General features: G+C 63.9%; 1 protein-coding gene across 1 annotated transcript in view; it reads left to right on the top strand.

Annotated features, from left to right (window-relative positions):
* Window positions 1-44: 44 nt before the first annotated feature.
* Window positions 45-19,967, top strand: part of SCRIB (scribble planar cell polarity protein) — a gene marked incomplete at its 5' end in the record, with an annotated part of 21,434 nt that continues 1,511 nt past the window's right edge. The window contains 32 exons of the mRNA XM_079722274.1: window positions 45-203; window positions 1,423-1,540; window positions 1,649-1,727; window positions 1,818-1,907; window positions 2,009-2,065; window positions 2,166-2,229; window positions 2,321-2,395; window positions 2,464-2,608; window positions 3,016-3,134; window positions 3,335-3,534; window positions 3,641-3,807; window positions 3,883-4,013; window positions 4,108-4,242; window positions 5,098-5,265; window positions 5,724-6,116; window positions 6,862-6,924; window positions 7,412-7,501; window positions 7,944-8,021; window positions 8,908-9,237; window positions 9,329-9,409; window positions 9,493-9,747; window positions 10,051-10,161; window positions 10,261-10,554; window positions 10,658-10,858; window positions 16,796-16,906; window positions 16,986-17,033; window positions 17,193-17,267; window positions 18,420-18,482; window positions 19,073-19,156; window positions 19,285-19,392; window positions 19,485-19,644; window positions 19,740-19,884. Of these exons, the coding sequence (XP_079578400.1) occupies window positions 45-203; window positions 1,423-1,540; window positions 1,649-1,727; window positions 1,818-1,907; window positions 2,009-2,065; window positions 2,166-2,229; window positions 2,321-2,395; window positions 2,464-2,608; window positions 3,016-3,134; window positions 3,335-3,534; window positions 3,641-3,807; window positions 3,883-4,013; window positions 4,108-4,242; window positions 5,098-5,265; window positions 5,724-6,116; window positions 6,862-6,924; window positions 7,412-7,501; window positions 7,944-8,021; window positions 8,908-9,237; window positions 9,329-9,409; window positions 9,493-9,747; window positions 10,051-10,161; window positions 10,261-10,554; window positions 10,658-10,858; window positions 16,796-16,906; window positions 16,986-17,033; window positions 17,193-17,267; window positions 18,420-18,482; window positions 19,073-19,156; window positions 19,285-19,392; window positions 19,485-19,644; window positions 19,740-19,884 (4,397 nt within the window). The remainder of the gene's footprint in view (window positions 204-1,422; window positions 1,541-1,648; window positions 1,728-1,817; window positions 1,908-2,008; window positions 2,066-2,165; window positions 2,230-2,320; window positions 2,396-2,463; window positions 2,609-3,015; window positions 3,135-3,334; window positions 3,535-3,640; window positions 3,808-3,882; window positions 4,014-4,107; window positions 4,243-5,097; window positions 5,266-5,723; window positions 6,117-6,861; window positions 6,925-7,411; window positions 7,502-7,943; window positions 8,022-8,907; window positions 9,238-9,328; window positions 9,410-9,492; window positions 9,748-10,050; window positions 10,162-10,260; window positions 10,555-10,657; window positions 10,859-16,795; window positions 16,907-16,985; window positions 17,034-17,192; window positions 17,268-18,419; window positions 18,483-19,072; window positions 19,157-19,284; window positions 19,393-19,484; window positions 19,645-19,739; window positions 19,885-19,967) is intronic.

The following is a 19,967-nucleotide window of genomic DNA, read 5'->3' as shown; positions in this document are numbered from 1 at the left end:
GCCCCGCCCCCCGCCCGCCGCCTGAGCCCGCGCCCGCCCGCACCATGCTCAAGTGCATCCCGCTGTGGCGCTGCAACCGGCACGTGGAGTCGGTGGACAAGCGGCACTGCTCGCTACAGGCCGTGCCCGAGGAGATCTATCGCTACAGCCGCAGCCTGGAGGAGCTGCTCCTCGACGCCAACCAGCTGCGTGAGCTGCCCAAGGTGAGTGGCCGCTGGACCTGCCGCCGGCCCAGCCCTCGCACCGGGTCGGCGGGGTCGGCTTGGCTGCGACAGTCCGCTCCCCTGAGCCCTCAGCAGGCACTGGTCCGGGCGGGACGCCGCAGTCTCCAGTCGGCCCTGATGGTTCTTACTGGCCAGAGCCCCACCCCGGCCAGCCCCACCCTCCTCACCCACCGCCGGCGCTGGCACCAGGTGGCAGCGGTCATCGGGTGCCTGCCTGGGGGCGGGGATGGTCACAGCCTAGAGGAGGAGCTGCAGATTGAAAGCCGTGGGGGAAGGTGGATGGGGTTGGAGTGCATCGGGGTGGAAGGTGAACCGGGCGTGACTGACTGGATAGGAACTTGCTGGACTGCTCTGGAGGTGGGGAGGCCAAGCTTCTGTGCGGACTGCTCTGCTCTTCCTTCTGGGTGCTGGGGTGGGGTCGGGGGCAGCCGGCTTAAGGTGCTTGTCCTTGGCAGGTCTGTAGTTCGTCTACTTCCCACTGCCTTGCTCTTTCTGGACAACTTATTTTCCTCCTCTTAAGGCCACTTGGGAGAGGAGGTTAAAGGAAACAGGCCACAAACGGATTTCCTTTTTGGAGACGGGGTGCAAAGTGGCCTAATGCTTGGGGGCTGCGTGCCACAAAGGGTGTGGCTCCATTCTGGGCTTGGACCAGGGCTCCTCACGGTCACCTCCAGGTCCCACCACACGTTGCCTGCAGCCCCTGCACGCATGCAGCCCCTATCTGTGGCCTTCTCCTGTTTTCTTTATACTTTTTTTTTGGTAGTTGCCAAATTCTTGTCATGGGCTCAGGCTGGGGTGGCTGCTGGGGTGCAGTAGCAGAAACCACCACAGGCCTTGGAGGGCCCACTTGCTGGGTGGATGGAAGAGGTGATTCAGGGGGTGGGTGGAGCCTTGAGGGAACACAGAGAGCAGGGAACAGGGACTCATCAGGTCAGAAAAAATAAGTGATTTTCCAGCTACGTCTTGAACGCATAAGGTAAGTCACGTGGCAGCGTTGTACGGGGTGGGGGTGGGGATGACTCTGAGGTGACACAAGTCAGAAGTGCGGGAAGATGCGTGTGTATCTGTTTTTGCCTTCTTGCCTTTCTCACTGCAGACTAGGGTGATGGGACAGGCCCCGGGGTTCCTGTGTGGCCTGGAGCAGGGAGGGGCTTCGGCTGCAGGGCCCATCACCCCTGACCCTACCCCCTGCCCACAGCCCTTCTTTCGGCTGCTGAACCTGCGCAAGCTGGGCCTGAGTGACAACGAGATCCAGCGGTTGCCCCCTGAGGTGGCCAACTTCATGCAGCTGGTGGAGCTGGACGTGTCTCGGAATGGTGTGGAGCCTGGGGCGGGTCCGGGGTGGAATCTGAGGGCGGCAGGAAGGGCTCTGAGCTCCTGGAGGCTGGGGGCATGTCTCCGTGGTGACCCCTCTCTCCTCACAGACATCCCTGAGATCCCCGAGAGCATCAAGTTCTGCAAAGCCCTGGAGATTGCAGACTTCAGTGGGAACCCTTTGTCCAGGTGGGTGGTGGCCGTGGCAGGGGTGGTACTGGGGCTTGGGAGGTCCTTCGGCCTCTGCCTGGGCATCTGAGGACCCCTTGCTCCACTTAGGCTCCCCGAAGGTTTCACACAGCTGCGCAGCCTGGCTCATCTGGCCCTGAATGATGTGTCCTTGCAGGCGCTGCCTGGGGACGTGGGCAAGTGAGTGCATTCTTGGGGGGTGGGGGGGCTCAGTAGAGCCCTGTTCCTGCACCTCTCCCCACCTTCCTGCCTTTCTCACGCCCCGCCCTGATCTTTTTCAGTCTCGCCAACCTGGTGACCTTGGAGCTCCGGGAGAATCTGCTCAAGTCCTTGCCTGCGTGAGTGGGCTTGGCCCTGCCAGCGGCCGGCCTAGGCCTCTCGGCCCCAAGGACCACGGGCCGTGTCCCCACGACAGAACTTGCTCTGTTTCCTCTGCAGGTCCTTGTCTTTCCTGGTCAAGCTGGAACAGCTGGATCTGGGAGGCAACGATCTGGAAGTGCTGGTGTGGAGAGGGCGGGGCTGTCGTGGGTGGGGCGGGGCCAGGCAGGGTAAGTGAGCCTTGGCCGTCACTCTGTCCCCGTCTCTTCTTGCAGCCCGACACCCTGGGGGCCCTGCCCAACCTGCGTGAGCTGTGGCTGGACCGGAACCAGCTGTCGGCCCTGCCCCCGGTGAGTGAGGGTGTGGCTGCCCCCGCTTCACGCTTGTCCGTCCCCTGACTCTCTGCACCTCTCTCCAGGAACTCGGGAACCTGCGGCGCCTGGTGTGCCTGGATGTGTCAGAGAACCGGCTGGAGGAACTGCCTGCGGAACTCGGGGGGCTGGTGCTGCTCACCGACCTGCTGCTCTCCCAGAACTTGCTGCAGCGGCTTCCCGACGGCATTGGTTAGTGCTGGGAGGGGTGTGGCTGGTGGTGAAACCAGGTCTAGAGAGGGGTCCTGGGGCAAGGACCCTGATTTTGCTGCGTCTTGGGACACAGCCCTGAGGAGGGAGGGGGAGACTGGCCTGAGGCCAGAGTGGGATGGCTGGTGCTGCTCCTGAGGAGCCGGGGCAGTTTGTGGTGGTGAGTGGGGATGGTGAGCTCGTGAGGGCACGATGGCAGGTCGGGGGCAGCTGGTGCGTGGGAGCTGGTGGGCGTGGTCAGGTTGGCAGCAGGATGGCAAGGGTGGGGGGGTGAGCTCTAAGTGTCCTCGAGGCGCAGGAGGCAGGGTGAGGGGCGGGCTGTTTCAGTCGTGTGGGTGACTGGGCTCCCTGCCTCGCTGAGCCCTGTCACCATGTCTTCCTAACACCAGGTCAGCTGAAGCAGCTGTCCATCTTGAAGGTAGACCAGAATCGCCTCTGCGAGGTGACGGAGGCCATCGGGGACTGTGACAACTTGTCAGAGCTGATCCTCACGGAGAACCTGCTGACGGTGGGGCCCGGTCCCGCTGGTGGCTGGTTTCAGAGTTAGCATGGGATGCAGAGGCGGGGGACGTCTGGAGGCGTGTGGAGTGGCGGGAGACCAGCGGCTGGAGGGGTCGGGGCCCTGGAGCAGGGGCAGAGACCGCCCTCCGAGAGCGCTCATCTCCCGGGGGCTTCTGCTGATCTCTGGTCCTCCCTCCTCCCGGCCAGGCCCTGCCCCGCTCCTTGGGGAAGCTGAGCAAGCTGACCAACCTCAACGTGGACCGGAACCGCCTGGAGGCACTGCCATCTGAGATTGGGGGCTGCATGGCACTCAGCGTCCTCTCTTTGAGGGACAACCGCCTGGCTGTCCTGCCCCCGGAGCTCGCCCACACGGCCGAGCTGCATGTGCTGGATGTGGCCGGGAACCGGTGAGTAGCCCCCACGCCCGCCTGGCCTGGCGTCCACTGAGCTGACCATGCCCACTGTGCCCTCCCACCTCGCCCACCCTGAGCTAACCGCGCCCCCGGCCCCCAGTCTGCAGAGTCTGCCGTTCGCACTCACGCACCTCAACCTGAAGGCCCTGTGGCTGGCAGAGAACCAGGCTCAGCCCATGCTTCGGTTCCAGACTGAGGACGACGCCCAGACCGGCGAGAAGGTGCTGACCTGCTACCTGCTGCCCCAGCAGCCCCCTCCCAGCCTCGGTAGGTTGCGGGGGGGGCGGGGCGGGGCGTGGCCTCGGGCGGGGAGGGGCTTCCCCTTGATGCGCGCTTCCACAGAGGAGCCGGGGCCACGGAGCAGCCCTTCCGAGAGCTGGGGTGACGCCCCGCTCGGCCGCGTCAGCGTCATCCAGTTCCTGGAGGCCCCCGCGGGCGACGAGGACGCAGAGGAAGCCGCGGCCGAGAAACGGGTATGGGGGGGGTGGGGTCCCCGGGGGGCTCCCTCCTCCCCACCCCCGCCTGACCCCGGCCCCGCCCCGCCCCTCACCCCTGTGCCCACTGCAGGGCCTTCAGCGTCGGGCTACGCCTCACCCCAGCGAGCTCAAGGTGATGAAGAGGGGTGTGGAGCGTCGAAGCGAAGCCGCCTCCTGCAGGCCCGACTCTGCACAGCACTCACCCTCACCCCCGCCCTCGGAGGAGGTGCCTGGGGGGATCCGCGGGGCGCGGGAGGGGTGCCCACCTTACGGGCTCTCCTGCTCGGGAGCCCCAGGCTGGGTGCAGGGTTCCGGGGCCCTGTGTGGGCATGGGGAACCTGCCAGGAGAGGTGCCAGGTTGCAGTGGATGGGGGCTCAGGGCCAAGCGCCCACACCCTCCCGCAGAGCAGGCCGCCTCCACCGAGGGCTGCTGGGCAGACACGGGGGTCGTGTGGTGTGGACGTGCGGGCAGCTACAAGAGAGGAGCCAGAAGCAGCTGGGTCCTTGGTAGAGGAGACCGAGTAGTGGGCCCGTCCCCTGGGGCGTTTTTCTTGGGCGCCTACATGGTCGGGTTTTGTGAAGGGGGCTGGGGCCAGAACCAGGCCTAACTCTACTCACTCAGGAGCTTTGGCAGCAGGGCTAGGGAAAGCTTTAGGGCTCCTGGGGTACAGCAGGGTATCTGGTGCCTGGGGGACACGTGGCAGGGCCTGGGTCTGTGACACGGAGCCTTCCACCTGGGAAGCTGCCACAGCTTGTCTGCAGAGGCGTGCTCACTTTGGGGTGCTTGTCCTTCCCCGTGCTGGTGTCATCTTGGGTACTTGAAAGACCTTTGAGGGTCCGCCACACAGAGCAGTGGCTTTGCGTGCCCATAGCTGTTTGGTGGAGTGTGGCTTCCCTGGGGGTGGGACAGTGGGCACCCCAGAGGGCTGAGCACAGATTCCACTCCCTGCAGGGAAGGGCCAGCTGGAAGGGGGGAGCCCACGAGGTGCTGGGGTCAGGCAGCAGGGAGCCCCGGGGTGGGTGGCCTGCAATGTGGGGTCCCCCGATAGGTGGCCTGACCCGCCACCTGACCCCGCCGCAGGAGAAGAGGCTGAGCACCGAGTCTGGCCTGAGTGCGGACTCGCACCCGTCTGCCGGCACAGCCTCCCAGGGTGAGCCTGCGGGCCCGCTGGCCGGGGTGGAGGGGCCGAGCCAGCAGGAATCCACGCCAACCTCTCAGGAGGAGGTCACAGAGGAGATCTATGAGGAGGTGAGACTGGCCTTGGAGACTCCCCCCCCGGCCCCTCCTCCTTCCCGAGCAGGTTGCTCTCAGGACCAGTCAAGGTGCAGGTGGGCCCCGCAGATGTGCTCTTTGCTGTGTGGAGCCCAGCAGGAGCCATGCTGCCCCAGGCAGGGGCGAGGGCCGCCACCCCATGGCCAGGTTTGGCGTGGGCCCTGCTCTCCCACGTCAGGCACCGCCTTACATCCCCCTTTTGGGTTGTTCCCAGAACCCCCAGGGACCTTTATCGCGGCCCTGATGGGAACCCCAGCATCAGGCTGCTGAGAGCACAGTGCACGGGGTGGGCAGAGCCTCCTGGCCCCCCGATCCCCGTCCTTCTCTGATCCGAGCAGCGGGGAGCCTCTCAGAGCCTCCGTCTGCCGCCACCTTCCCTGGGCCCCTGGGTCGGGGGGGGCCAGACCGACGTCCTGTCACTCGGCCTCTCGCAGCCCACGGTGCGCTTCGCGGAGGACACGCTGCTCCTGCCCAGGGATGATGGCGAGAGCGAGGAGGGGCAGCTGGAGGCCCCCTGGCCCGTGCCGGGTGAGAGGCAGCGGCTCATCCGCAAGGACACGCCCCACTACAAGAAGCACTTCAAGATCTCCAAGCTGCCCCAGCCCGAGGCCGTGGTGGCCCTGCTGCAGGGGACACAGCCAGATAGTGAGGGCCCAGTAGGGTCTGGGGGCTGGCACAACGGCCCCCACGTGCCCTGGGCTCCTCGAGCCGAGGAGGAGGAGGAGGAAGAGGAAGACGAGGAGGAGGAGGAAGCAGCGGCAGGAGCCGAGGAGGCGGGCGAGAAGGAGGAGAGCGAGGGGGCTGCGGCCTGTGCACCCTCCGTCAAGGTGGGTGTGACCCCACGCGCCGGCCCAGGCCAGGCCGGCCAGGCCCCTCGGCGCGCGCTGGCGGGATCTCAGGTGACACTCGAGGCCCGTGTCCTGAAACCAGCTGCTGAGGGCGGTGCCTGTCCCCACCTGCCCGCCCTCCTCCCCAGGCTGGCTGCTGGCTCCTGGCTCCACCCAGAGCTCCCTGCTGGCCTCGCAGCCCCATCCCAGGGCTCTGGCGGCCACTCTTTCTCTGCCCGGGCTCCTCTGCCTTCCCTGGCTCTCCTGAGGGCTGGCCTTCAGGCCAGCCATGGGGCCCTCACCCGCCTCCTTGCCCTGGTCCTCAGGTGGCTCTCACGGGGCCCCTGGGGTCCGGTCTCCTCCGAGGGCTGCCCCGCTGCCACAGCGCCCCCGTGTCTGCGTCGTCAGTGATTCTGCCCTGAGCACGGCGGCATGATGCCGTGACAGCTGAGAGGGCCTTGGACAGTCAAAACCGGGACAGCCAGGCCTAGGCTCAGCCTGTGGTGGGGCCCCCCTGTGACCCCGTTTGGCAGGTTGGCAGAAGCAGCCAGGCCTCCAGGCTGGAGGGGACCCCGCGCCTGGGGGCAGCGCCAGGCACAGGCACAGGCAGCAAGGGCCCGGCACTCAGGCTGTGGGAGCTTGGTGTGGTCTTTTCTCTCTTTCCTGCTCGAGGTGGGGCCGGGCAAGGCGGTGGCGGGGCTGGGCGTGGCTGACCTGCATGCCCTTGCTGGTCCTGTCCTGACAGGGGGTGTCGTTTGACCAGGCCAATAACCTGCTGATAGAGCCCGCTCGCATTGAGGAGGAAGAGGTCTGTACTCGCTTGCCGCTCTGTGCTCTGTACCCCAGGCTGCCGCCGGCCTCGCTGCCCGGGCTGCGGGCTCTGCGTCTCCTTCCCCCGCTCCTGCGCAGGCCTCCTCCTGCCACCTCAGAGCCGGGGCCTGGGGCGCCTGACGGCCCTCTGGCACAGATGGGGGGTGGGGGACAGGGCGCTGGCCTCCAGGTGAGGGTGGCCAATCTCGGGGGGGTGCTGGGCGTCCCCCACCGCCCTGCCTGCGGCACGCCAGCCCGGGCACTGTAGGGCAGCCTCGTCACCCTCAGGCGAGGGCTCTCTCCGGGTTGTACTCCCTCAACCCTGGCATTACCCGCCCTGTCCAGCTCCTCTGTGGCCCGAGCCAGCCCTGGGAGAGGTGGTCAGTGGCCAGGGGGGCCTGGGCCCTCCCCGCCTCCCGCTGAGTCCACCAGCAGCCCTGCTCCCTCGGCCGTCCTTGGACACCGTATGTCTGTTCTGCTTCCAGCTGACGCTCACCATCGTGCGGCAGACTGGGGGCCTGGGCATCAGCATCGCGGGCGGCAAGGGCTCCACCCCCTACAAGGGCGACGACGAGGTGAGGAGCCGCTGCTGCCCCGCCCACGCCATCCTGCTTGCGCCGCTTGGTGGCCCTGAGGACCCTGGGGTCCCCGTCCCCCAGAGAATGAACGAGACCTGGAGGTCGGGGCTGCCCCGCCTGCCCGCAGTCTTCTTCAGCCTCGCCTTCCTTCACTAGTTGCTGCTGTGCTAGGCACGCGGTCAAAATTCTCTGGAAGCTTTTGACTGGCACCTTCTCGCTCTCTGACACCTGGGACCTTGCGACGGCCCGCGCCCAGCCCCTCTGACCACCCCAGGCCCACTTCTGCTTTTCCCGCACCCTTGGGCGTCTCTGCAGCCCCGACTTGGGGGCCTCTGTGCCTCGCAAAGCTGCCAAGGGCCCCTCCCCCAGAAGGGCAGGGTGGAGGCCCCTCCGTGGCCTCTGCCTACGCTCTCGAGCTTAGTTCCTATCTATCCTCCAGGGCATATTCATCTCCCGGGTGTCTGAGGAGGGTCCTGCAGCTCAGGCTGGGGTCCGAGTAGGCGACAAACTTCTCGAGGTGAGTCGGCAGCCCCCGGCCCCTGTCTGAGTGAAGTACTGGGCCCTCGGGGCCTCACATCCTGGCTGTCGGGTGCTCGGCTGCCTTCCCTGCAGCCAGCTCTTCTCCTGAGGGCCCCAAGCACAGGACCCCTGGTGAGGCGTGCAGCTCATAAGCCAGAGCTTCAGGGGGCCCAGATGCCAGCCCCTGAGGCAGAGACCCCTGTCTGGGCGGCAGGCCTGGTGGGGTGGGGCTCTGGCTGTGCCAGGAGCAGAGATCTCAAGGAGGAATCCGCTCCTGAGGGCTGGTCTAGGAGGGGCTCAGACTTCTAACACGTTTGGGTGGCGGGTTGTTCCTGCCCTGGAGCCCCTGCCTGTGCACCTGGCCACCCAGCCCTGGCAGGTGAGCTCATCATGGGAGGCCACGTGCCGGTGCTCACAGCTGTCACGATAGGGCAGGGTCTGAGGGCAGTGTGCCCGGCCCCCGGGGCAGGGGCGCCAGTGGACAGAAGGCTGCGGGGCCAGGCGGGGCTGGTCCTACACCCGAATTTTATGGAGGAACTGCTGTACCCCGATGGCTGGGACAGCCTGAGTCAGGGTCAGGGTGGAGGCAAGGGGCCAGAAGCCCAGAAACCATGGGTATGTTTGGCTGTGGGATTGCTCAGATGAGGACGTGGCAGGGGTTTCCAGATCTGGGAACCCAGGTGTGGACCAGCAGGAGGGGCCTCCACCTGCTCTTCTCGGCTTGCTGGCGTCCTGGCCCTGGGCTTGCACAGGCGGTGGGCACGTAGATAGCCAGTGCCCATAAGCAGGGGCAGTGACGGCCCACCACTTTCCCTGTGGCGTGTCCCCTGCTCTGCCTGCCCACCTGTAGAGGGGCCTGCCCTGACGAGCGCTGTGGCCTGCAGGTGAACGGCGTGGCCTTGCAGGACGCCGAGCACCAGCAGGCCGTGGAGGCACTGCGTGGGGCGGGCACCACCGTGCACATGCGGCTGTGGCGGGAGCGTATGGTGGAGCCCGAGAACGCGGTCACCGTCACGCCTCTGCGGCCCGAGGACGACTACAGCCCCCGGGAGCGGTGGGGAGGCGGCCTGCGCCTGCGCCTGCCCCCGCTCCAGCCCGAGCCCCCCGGGCCCCTCCGCCAGCGCCATGTGGCCTGCCTTGTGCGCAGCGAGAAGGGGTTGGGCTTCAGCATCGCTGGGGGGAAAGGCTCCACACCCTACCGGGCTGGAGACCCGGTGAGGCGGGTGGGCAGGGCCAGGGAGGGGCGCTGGGGGGCGGGGCCAGGCCAGCCTGCAGTACAGAGCTCCCCTTCCCTCTCCCCTGCAGGGTATCTTCATCTCCCGCATTGCTGAGGGGGGCGCCGCCCACCGGGCGGGCACCCTGCAGGTCGGCGATCGCGTCCTCTCCGTGAGTGGGGGCAGTGGGGCTCTCCCAGTACCCAGCCGCCTCACTCGCCCCATGGGGCCCCCTGACTGGCCCCACTCTTGCAGATCAACGGGGTGGACATGACGGAGGCCAGGCACGACCACGCCGTCTCCCTGCTGACCGCTGCCTCTCCCACCATCGCCCTGCTGCTGGAACGGGAGGCCGGGGGGCCACTTGCCCCCGGTCCTCCGCCACACTCCCCCCCACCCCCTGCTGCTACCACCACCACCATGGCCACTGCCACCCCTGGGGAGCCCGGGCCGCTAAGGCTGGCCCCCAGTCTGCTGGCTGCTGCCCTGGAGGGGCCGTACCCAGTGGAGGTGAGACCCCAGTCCCCGCCCTTAACCACTACCCGGCCCCGTCCTCCACGTCCACACGGCTTTAGGGATGGGGTGCTAGCCGCATCGGTGGGAAAGCAAGTACTTAACACCCTCTGCGGCTCCAGGACACCAGGGCGTCGTTCAGTGGCGGGTCTCCTCCTCCCGTGGTCTCTTATGCACTGCAAAATGGCCTCCCTGCAGTGGAGCGCCCTGATCCCACACACTCTCTGGGCTTGGAAAGTGCCCCTTTGGTACTTTGCCAGGCCTGTTCCAGCCACCTCTTTCACCCCTCCATGTCCCCAGGAGATCTGTCTGCCGAGAGCTGGGGGCCCCTTGGGGCTCAGCATTGTCGGGGGCTCCGACCACTCCAGCCACCCATTTGGCGTCCAGGAGCCCGGCGTGTTCATCTCTAAGGTAGGGCGGACCCTGCAGGCATCTTTGTGCACAGAGGGCCCAGCCCAAGCACAGGGCGGCCAGAGCCCCAGCCTACTGCGCACCACCCTCCCCCAACAGGTGCTCCCCCGGGGCCTGGCTGCACGCAGTGGCCTGCGGGTTGGGGACCGCATCCTGGGAGTGAACGGGCAGGATGTGCGGGACGCCACCCACCAGGAAGCGGTCAGCGCCCTGCTCCGGCCCTGCCTGGAGCTGGTCCTGCTCGTGCGGAGGGACCCGCCGCCCCCAGGCATGCGGGAGCTCTGTATCCAGAAGGCCCCTGGAGAGAAGCTGGGCATCAGCATCCGTGGGGGCGCCAAGGGCCACGCAGGGAACCCCTGTGACCCCACGGACGAGGGCATCTTCATCTCCAAGGTGAGCGCCCCGCCTCGTCGGCCCCGCTCCACTGCACTCCTCGGGGCAGAAGGGGGCTCAGGCGTGGGCTGGTCCTGAGCTCTGGGGCCGGGTCTCCCCACAGGTGAGCCCCACAGGAGCGGCCGGGCGAGATGGTCGCCTGCGGGTGGGGCTGCGGCTGCTGGAGGTGAACCAGCAGAGCTTGCTGGGCTTGACGCACGGCGAAGCCGTGCAGCTGCTACGCAGCGTGGGCGACACCCTGACTGTGCTTGTCTGTGACGGCTTCGACACCAGCGCCCCCGAGGTCAGTGCCCCCGCTCAGCCGGTGCTCTGCCACGGGGACTGGGTCCTTCCCTGGAGGGGTCCCGGCGACCTGCCCCTGTGCGGGCCGGGACAGCTGACCGTTTCCGCCTCCAAGCCTGGGAAGCGCTCGGCCGTCGTGATTCAGCCCCAGGGGTGAGCAGGGCGGCGCTGGGCCCTGGTCTTGGCCACCGCTCATGGCCTGTGGAGGCTCTGGCCCGGGTTGGACGAAGCATGTGCATAGACGGCCTGGTCGTGTCTTGAAAGAAAAGGCTGAGTCACCTGCTTCCAGGTGAGCAGTACCTGTACCGTGTGGCCGCCGGGCCAGGGCAGGATGGCGCAGAGCCGGGCACACGGCCTCCCTGCAGACTCGCACGGGACCCCACCCTGCTGGCCCAGGGCGCCGTCCTGCTCTTCCTGGCAGCGCCTCAGCAGGGAGCTCGGCGCCCAGGATGCCCCCATCCCAGGTGGGCCTGTGGCGGAACCCAGCTGTCCTCCCTCCTAGCTCCCTGGAGAGTGTCTGGGCTCTGGAGGCCTGGTGCCCGGCCCGGTCTGTGTCCTGGACAGGCCTGGCTTCCGAGCCTCAGCGTCCCCTCTGCTCGGAGGGTCCCGCTGTCCTGCTCTTTTCCGTTTTGTTTTCTCCATGGCTGTCCCCGGGCCCCCGGCATAAACTGATGCCCGCCTGGGCCTCCGAAGGCTCGTCACCTGCAGTGGCTGCCAGCTCCACCCTGAGGGTGCCCTTGCTGGCACGACCTCTGGGATGGGGCGGTCACCTTGGTTTGGCCTGCAGCGGATCCTTGGGATGGTGACTTACTGCCCACTTGCCCCACGCTGCCCGGGAGGGATCACCCTCATCCTGCGTGTTGTCTCCTGAGCGGGGAAGGGCTCTGCATTGGTGTTCTTTGCTCCAGGGCTGGAGGCTGGGCTGGAGGCCCCACTCCCTGGGTTCTGGGGCCACCCTCTGCTGGCTTCCATGCCCACATCTGTGTGGAGTCACTGGAAGCCTGTCGTTTCTGGGGAGCAGTCTCTCTCAGGTTTCCAGAGAAGGCTTTGCCTTCCGTTTACTTAATTAAAATGTGTATTTAAGTGTTTTAGTCCATACATTTACTTATTTTAAAGCTTTTTGTACAAAGAGGGAGAATAAATACAGCTTCATGGTAAAGGGTAGGGGCTGGTGTGTTCCAGACTTTACAGGGGGCCCTCACTGTGTTCTGCCGGTGGTTCTTTGACTTCCTGCGTCTGGCCTTCTCTCCAGTGTTGCTGTACCTGCGCTGTGTTACCAGCCAGAGCGCTCAGGAGCCCCTCTTTATGCTTTGGGGGGAGTTTCTGCAGGAAAGAGTCCTGGAAGAGTGGGTGCTGGGCCAGAGGCCACAGGCTTGCCCGGTCTCCCGCCCCCTCCCAGCCTCAGGCAGCACCTGCTTCTGTTTCCGTGGGATCGGGCATGCAGTGCCATCTGGTTTCCTCCTCCTTTTCCTTTTGGGAGTTTGTCTTTAGTCACTAATTCACGTAACTTGTGTAACTTGCAGTTGTTCCTTTTTGTTGTAAGTTTCAGTCTTTTATTACATAGGGCATGAGTGGTTTTGTCTTTTGCTGTTTAGGAACAGCCTCTCTGGGGTTACAGAAATGGAGACTTCTATGAATTAAGTCTTCTAAACTTCTTTATGATCTCTGGGTTTGGTTTTTGCTTAGGAAAATCTTCTCTGTTGCAAGATTGTCAAAGCGCTTCTTTAGAAAACATACAGCTCTGTAATCCACCTGGAATTGCTTTTCAAGCAAATGGATCTTTTGTCCCAATGGTATGCACTAAAACGTCTGTCATTCTCCCACTGATTTGGGGAAATCTGACTTCCTTGTGGGTCAGATCCACATTCCTGTGGCCCAGGATGTGGCCCTGGGGAGCCGGACGCGCCCTTGGGCCAATGCTGCTGTCCTCAGTATAGCCACTTTAGACTGTATTTCAAGACCTAACCAGTGAAGTCACCCACTTTTTTTCTTCTTTTGAAAAGTTTAGTCTATTTTCATGTGTTTCCTAAATGGACCTGCTAAGTTCCCTAACAAAAGTTGGTTGGGACTCAGGGATTAGCTTTGGTCTCTGACTGTAAGTTTTCCCCAAGCACATACATAGGTTGCTCTTGTTTCCTTATTAATGCTCATCGGTGACCTTCTTTCATCCCCTAGCGGAAGCCCTGCCTGCGGCCCGATTGGTGGCTGCGGGTCCCCTTTTCCTGGGAGGTCAGGCTCCTCCATCCCCCCGGGACCCAGTGGGGGCGGTGGCCAGTGGCCTTCCCTTGTGCCGACTTCCAGGCTGTAGTTTATATAGCTTTTTTTTTTTTTTTTAATTTGGAGGGCTGTTTCCATTTATAACCTGTAAGAATTATTTTCTGAAGTGGGTGTTGAGTTTTCTGAAGTCCCTTCATTGATGGTTTTTACAGCCCTGTGCCAAGTGGGGTTGAAGCTCAGCACACAGGTTTCCTCTGGCTGGCTTGGTGCTTGAAAGGAAAAGGGGTAACACCATGTGTCCCCCCACCCCCATTTCTCTTAACCTCGGCCCACCTGACTCATCTGCGTTGACCCATTTGACCCGTATAGGAATCAGAGTTTGCAGCCAGTTCCCCGAACTCTGATTGGATCCTATAAACCCGCCTTTGTGTCAGCCCGCACCCGGTCCCTCCTCCCCGGCGCTCTGCACGGTGGTGGGGCGGACTGTCACTAGTACCTGCCTGTCTTGCTCTTGGGCCGCAGCCCCTCGGGGCTCCTGTACAGTCGGACAGCCCTGGTGGCCGGTCTTCGGCTGCAGGGCCTCAGGGGCCGCTGTGCACTTTCCAAGAAGCCTCCTCACTGTAGTTCTCAGCATGTTGGTGCAAGGTTGGGAATATTCTCTCTCCTCCGCCTCTCCTCTTCTGTGCTTCTATCACCTTTTTTTTTTTTTTTTTTTTTTTTTTTTTTTGCGGTACGCGGGTCTCTCACTGCCACGGCCTCTCCCGCCGCGGAGCACAGGCTCCGGATGCGCAGGCCCAGCGGCCACGGCCCACGGGCCCAGCCGCTCTGCAGCATGTGGGATCCTCCCAGACCGGGGCATGAACCTGTGTCCCCTGCATCGGCAGGTGGACTCTCAACCACTGCGCCACCAGGGAAGCCCTCTGTCACCTTTTTGATCTGATTTCTGTTGCCTCTTCCTTCTCATCATACTCACCAAAGTCTTGTGTATTTGAATGGACTTTTCAAATAACCAGCTTTAGGATTTTGATCAAGACTGCCTTTCTTTTTCAGTATTTCCTTGATAACTGCTCTAAAGAAGAATGCTTCAGTTATTCCTTCTACATCTGTTGCTTTTAGTTATTCTACTGACCTTTCTGTAAGGAAGAAATTTTCTTCATCAGCTATTTTTTTAATCCTAAAATAAGACTTTATACACAAGAGGTGTGATAAATGCTTTGATTCTTTCATTTGTTGATTTTTTAAATAACAAGCTGGTGCCTTGGAAACCCCCAAAGATGGCTACAGAGGTGTTTTTCCGTCTTTGTTTTTAGGGTCTGTATATTCTTGGCGTGCCGTCCTTGTTGGGCAGTGTGGCTCCCGTGTCCTTTGAGTGTGACACCCGTCGCTCGTGAGCGTCCTGCTCTCTGGTGACCAGGTGTCCACGTATTTCCTGCCCCAGCCCTGGGTGTGGGGTTCAGAGCTGTCACTGGCCGGGTGCTTGTGGCTCTGAGCTGTCGTTGCTCCAGGGCCTCTGCAGCACATGAATCCTGGGGAGTGGATATTTTTGGAAGGAGAAAAATCATGAATTTGTACTGTTACTTTCAATTCATATTTAAGGTTACAGGGTTTTGGCTTTTTTGATTTTATATTTGTATTTCTTTTTCTCATCTTAAAAACTGTTTCAGTAAATTAAGTAACATTACCATAATTATAATTTCAAAAAGCAATATCAATATTATTACTAATAATGAAACCACTAATAGCATCTTTTTTTTTTTTTTTTTTAATTTATTTGGCTACACCGGGTCTTAGTCGCAGCATGTGGGATCTTCGTTGTGGAACGCAGGCTCTTAGTTGCAGCATGTGGGATGTAGTTCCCTGACCAGGGATGGAACCTGGGCCCCCTGCATTAGGAGCATGGAGTCCCAACCACTGCGCCACCAGGGAAGCCCCAGTCACTTTCTTATTATAAGTCTTAGGTGGCCCCAAAGCCAGAACTACGGACACGCACCTTGAGGAGTCAGTCCCGTCTCCACCCCACAGGCCATCATCTGCCTTAGTGTTGCTTTCTCCTGCCATTATTTCTTTCTGAAAGATAGAAGCAAGTATATAAAATAATTTTAAAGTTGGAGGAAAGGGGCTTCCCTGGTGGCTCAGTGGTTGAGAGTCTGCCTGCCGATGCAGGGGACACGGGTTCGTGCCCCGGTCCGGGAGGATCCCACATGCCCCGGAGCGGCTGGGCCCACGAGCCATGGCCACTGGGCCTGCGCTCTGCAGCGGGAGAGGCCACAACAGTGAGAGGCCCGCGTACCGCGAAAAAAAAAAAAAAAAAAAAAAGTTGGAGGAAAGCGTCAAGAACACTCACTCAGAGGCCCCATGTGCGTCCCACCAGCGGTCTTGGGGCTACGCCAAAGGCCACGGTCCGGGGCATGCGGGTGTCTGGTTGCCACGCCTGCTCAGGTCTCCCTGACTCTGGCCTTGAACTTCGAACGAGCACAGGCTGTCATCACTGTGTGGAACAGCCCTCGCTGTGGGTCTGTCCAGTGTTTCCTTAGGACGGGCTTCAGTGGATGCCCTTTTGGCAGGGTTGACACAGAGGTGACACTGTCTTCAAGGGCCTCCCACCAGGACGCATGGGTGGTGGTGTCCCGTCAGGGACCCTGTCCACGGGGGCGTCTCCGGGCTGCTCCACAAAGTGACGCTTTTCCCTTGAAATTAACAAGTGCTTTGTGGGGAGCTGCTGTGAGACCGTGTAACTATCCTGCTCTCCGTCGGGCTCCCCCGGGCAGCAGCCCCGCTGCCGTCCACGCCTCAGTCCCCGGTGTTCCTTCCACATGTATTGGGCGGCTTCCTGCCCTGAGGAGGAGTTTTCCCTTCTTCCTTAGCATAGATGTGCCAGTTTCCATTTTATTTCACAGGTGATAGTTTGTAACTGCTGCTGTTGATTTTGGTGCTCAAGCCATCCCAGACTTGGCTGATGAGAGGGGCTCCTGGCTGGCCCTGGCCCTGGCCCTGCCCTGTTAGCGTGACCCCCCTTGGCTGATGAGAGGGGCTCCTGGCTGGCCCTGCCCTGTCAGCATGACCCCCCTCCCTTTGAGCAGCTCACTTTCTGGCGCAAGATGTCTGGGGTCATTGCATACTTTCCCACCCAGGAGCACTGGTTCCTTTAGTGGAAAGTGATACTTAGAAGCCAAAACCTGGGCCCTGGGCATCCTCACGGCTGTCGGGGTGTCGTGGTCTCAGGACCTCTCAGTGGCTGGAATCACACCTGTGAATGTAGGCACGTGTGCATCCGCGATTCTCTGTAATTCTGGAGGAGCGTGTGGTCGCATCACGCCTTGATCGCTCATTCCAGTCAGCACCACGGGTCAGCTCTTCCGTATCCGACAGACTTCTCTGATGTGAGAACCAGTGTTGTCCCCCTTGCCACTTGGACTTCCGCCTCAGTCCCGCTCTGTGCCGTCAGGCACGTTGCTGCATCACCCCCCACCCCCGCCACCTTGTTGTCAGTTCTTTGCTCCCCGGGGTGACTGTTATGTGGCCAGCCTTTTCTGCCCCGTGGCCCAGCGTCACTGCCTGGGAATCCTGCCCTGCATCAGAACATCCTCTGGTGCACGCAGTGTACAGACGTGACCTGTGGGTGCCCCGAGTCACAGAAAGGATGATGGCATGGTGTCCTGAGTGGGCGGCGGCGCTGCTCACACAGTCCGCCCCCAGAGGCCACCTCAGGTTTGCGTGGTCACTCAGCCCGCCCCTCCCGCAGGTGTCCCCAGGCATCATCGCCAACCCCTTTGCAGCGGGCATTGGCCGCCGGAACAGCCTGGAAAGCATCTCCTCCATCGACCGGGAGCTGAGCCCCGAGGGCCCCGGCAAGGTCAGAACCGCCGGCAGCCAGCAGCCCCAGGGCTCGGGAGCCTAAGGCCGTCAGTCCTGACCACTGTCTCTGCTCACAGGAGAAGGAGCTGCCTGGACAGACCCCACAGTGGGGGCCGGAGGCCGTGGTGAGTGTCCGGGTTGTCCCTGCCCTGCACGGTGGGCTTCTCCGCACACAGGCCCATGGCTCCGAGCTCTGGCTGCCCACCCCGCCCCCTCGCAGCTGCCCGCCCCACACTCGGCGGCAGGCGCAGCCCCCGGTAGCCCTGTGTCCATCTGCTCCCCAGGGTCGGAGCCTGGAGAGCCTGACGCTGGACTGCCGTGCCCTGGCCGCCACACCCAGCGCCGGCAGTGTGCAGAGGGTCAGTCCCTGGTTGTCACACCCCAGTCCTGGCCTCTGTCTGCTTACCTGTCCGTCAGTCCTGCCCCTGTCTTAACCTCCTTCCCTCCGCCTGAGACCCTTGCAGGGCAGGGCTGTCAGGCGGCTGCCCCCAGGGGGAGGGCTGAGGCCTGCGGAGGGCCCTCACGTGGCCCAGGGGCTGGAGGAGGGGACTGGCCAGGGCGCCCAAGCTGGAGCGCCACCTCCCAGCCTGGCACGTGTCTCGTCCTCCTGAATCCGTGAACCAAGCCGTGAAGCAGATGCTTCTGATGCTTCTGGCCCCTCCTTAGAGCCCAGGACGTGAGGTGCGGCGCGGCAGGGCCAGCTTCTGAGAAGGCCCTTGGCCTCCGCCCCAACCCTTCTCTTGCCCTCAGACTCACCAGGCAGGCTGGGCAGAGGGGCTGTGTGGGCCCAGAGAGAGGGCTTGGGCCAGGGCCAGAGGCAGGGGCAGCTTGAGGCCACCGGAGTGGTCAGGGTGGGATCGGGCACCAGCCACGGTGGGGAGAACAGGCTGGAGCAGCTGCGGGAGCCCCAGAGGCCATGGTTGGCGAGGAGGCCCAGCACTCCCAGCTGGGGGAGGGGACGCTGGACGGCAGGCATGTGGTTCTCATTCCCCTCCCCAAAGCTAGAAATAACCCCTCCCCGAGGGTGTGCCCCACCAGCTGCTGCTGGGAGACCCCACAGGACTGACCGTGAGTGGTTGGGAGGAGGGTCCAGGAGTTGCAGTGGGGAGGCTGCGCTGGGTGAGAGGCCGAGTGGGGCCTGGGGGCTGAGGGAGCCTGCTCGGGGCCTTTGTGAAGACCCTCCCTCCCTTGGCCACAAACAGGCAAGGGCAGGAAGTCCCCAGGATGGGTGGGAGCCCAGTGTCCTCGGACCAAAAGGGGCACAGCTACAGGGTGGCTGCCTGGCAGGAGTCGGGGCCTCCCTGGCTCATGGATCTCTGAGGCTCATGGGGAGGGTGGGTGGCCCCGCTGTGGGGAAAGCCCGCCTGTCTCGGGATGTTCCCTGGGCTGGTCAGGTCAGGGAGCTGAGGACCAGCCTCTGCGACCAAAGCAAGCACCCCACCCCCCAGGTCCTCCTTGTGGGGCCCCAGCCCTGCCCAGCCCTCATCCCACCCACCACTCGGCTCTTCCAGGTACCGTCTGGGGCAAGCGGCGGGAAGATGACTGAGGCCCCCTGTTCGCCTGGCCACCAGCAGGTGAGTGCACACGGGGGTGGGGGGGTGGCAGACTCCAGGGGGGTGCTGCCTGCAGAGCCCCCTCCTCTGGGAAGGCGGTTGCCAGGGGGTAGCGCCTCCCCCCAGCTGCCATCCGTCACTCTCGAGGACACAGCCTGTGGGCCCCTTCCTGGCAGAGCTGGGTGGCGTGGGGCTGGGGAGCTCCTGTGGCTTCCCTGGGCAGATGGGCTGTGGGTGGTCAGGGCGGCCTCACCCCCATCCGTCCTCCCGTCTGGGAGCCCCTGGGGCCAGCTTGGCCCTGCCCCCACCCCCCCCTGCTTGCAGAGGCTCCCCGGGTCTGCTGCAGGGGGAGGGCCGGTCCGTGGGCACCTCCCTCTCGCCTGGGGGCAGGGTAGGGGTGGGCACTGGAAGTGCCAGCTTGGAGCCCAGCTCCCAGCCTCCGCCCCTTCCCGACACAGCAGATGGGCGAGTGTTGGCCTCACACCCTGGACACCCACCCAGCCACCCACCTTGGCTCCATCTCTCTCTTTTTTCCCCGTCCCCCCCGCCATCCTCACATCCCCTCCCCTGGACCGATTCCTCCTTCTGGCCCCTGCACCTGCCCTTTGCAGACAAAGCCTGGGGTGATCCAGCCAGTGGCTCAGGCCTGGCCAAGGGGCTCCCCGGCCCTCAGGGGCAGAGGTGATCCCCAATCCGTGAGTGCCCTGACCCGTGGGGGCGGGCGGGAGGGGAGGCAGCCAGCAAGCACAGCTGGTGGTGGGAGGGGTGGTGGCTGCAGCCGGGACAGCTGTCACCACGCAGCTCACTGCGCCCCGTCCGCCAGCCCCCCTCCCCGCCCTCCCCTGACGAGCTGCCAGCCAACGTGAAGCAGGCGTATAGGACCTTCGCTGCTGTGCCCGGCCTGCACCCGCCCCTGGAGGCCCCTGCCCAGGTAGGTGGTGGGCGGCCCACCGGTCCCCTGCTGCGTGTTCCTGCCGGGGTGCGAGACCCGAGGGACCGGCTCTCAGGGCGTGCTCTCCCCAGCCCCCCACGCCTGGGCCCACGGCCTCTCCGGAGCAGCTGTCCTTCCGCGAGCGGCAGAAGTACTTCGAGCTGGAGGTGCGGGTGCCCCAGACCGGGGGCCCCCCTAAGCGCGTGTCGCTGGTGGGTGCCGACGACCTGCGGAAGATGCAGGAGGAGGAAGGTAAGCAGCCGACTGGGTTGGGGGGGGGTCGGGGAGGGGAGCACGGGCTCGTGGCCTGACCTGACCCGCCCCGCCCCGCCCCGCCCCTCCCCCAGCCCGAAAGCTGCAACAGAAGAGGACGCAGATGCTGCGCGAGGCGGCCGGGGACGCGGCGGACGCGGGGCGCCCGGAAGGCGAGGCCCCGGAGGACGAGGAGCCCGAGGAGGAGCCGCCCTGGGCCGGCCGGGGCCCCGCCGCAGGGTGAGAGGGGGGAGGGGCCGCCCCCCAGCGTCTCCCCTCCCCCCTCTCCGCCCGCGCGGCGCCCCTCCACCCGGCTCTCCTGT

Source organism: Hyperoodon ampullatus, assembly GCF_949752795.1.
Source record: "Hyperoodon ampullatus genome assembly, chromosome: 17".
NCBI classification, from domain to species: Eukaryota; Metazoa; Chordata; class Mammalia; order Artiodactyla; family Ziphiidae; genus Hyperoodon; species Hyperoodon ampullatus.
The sequence above is the reverse complement of the archived record's forward strand: the minus strand, read 5'-3'. Positions and strand labels throughout refer to the sequence as shown.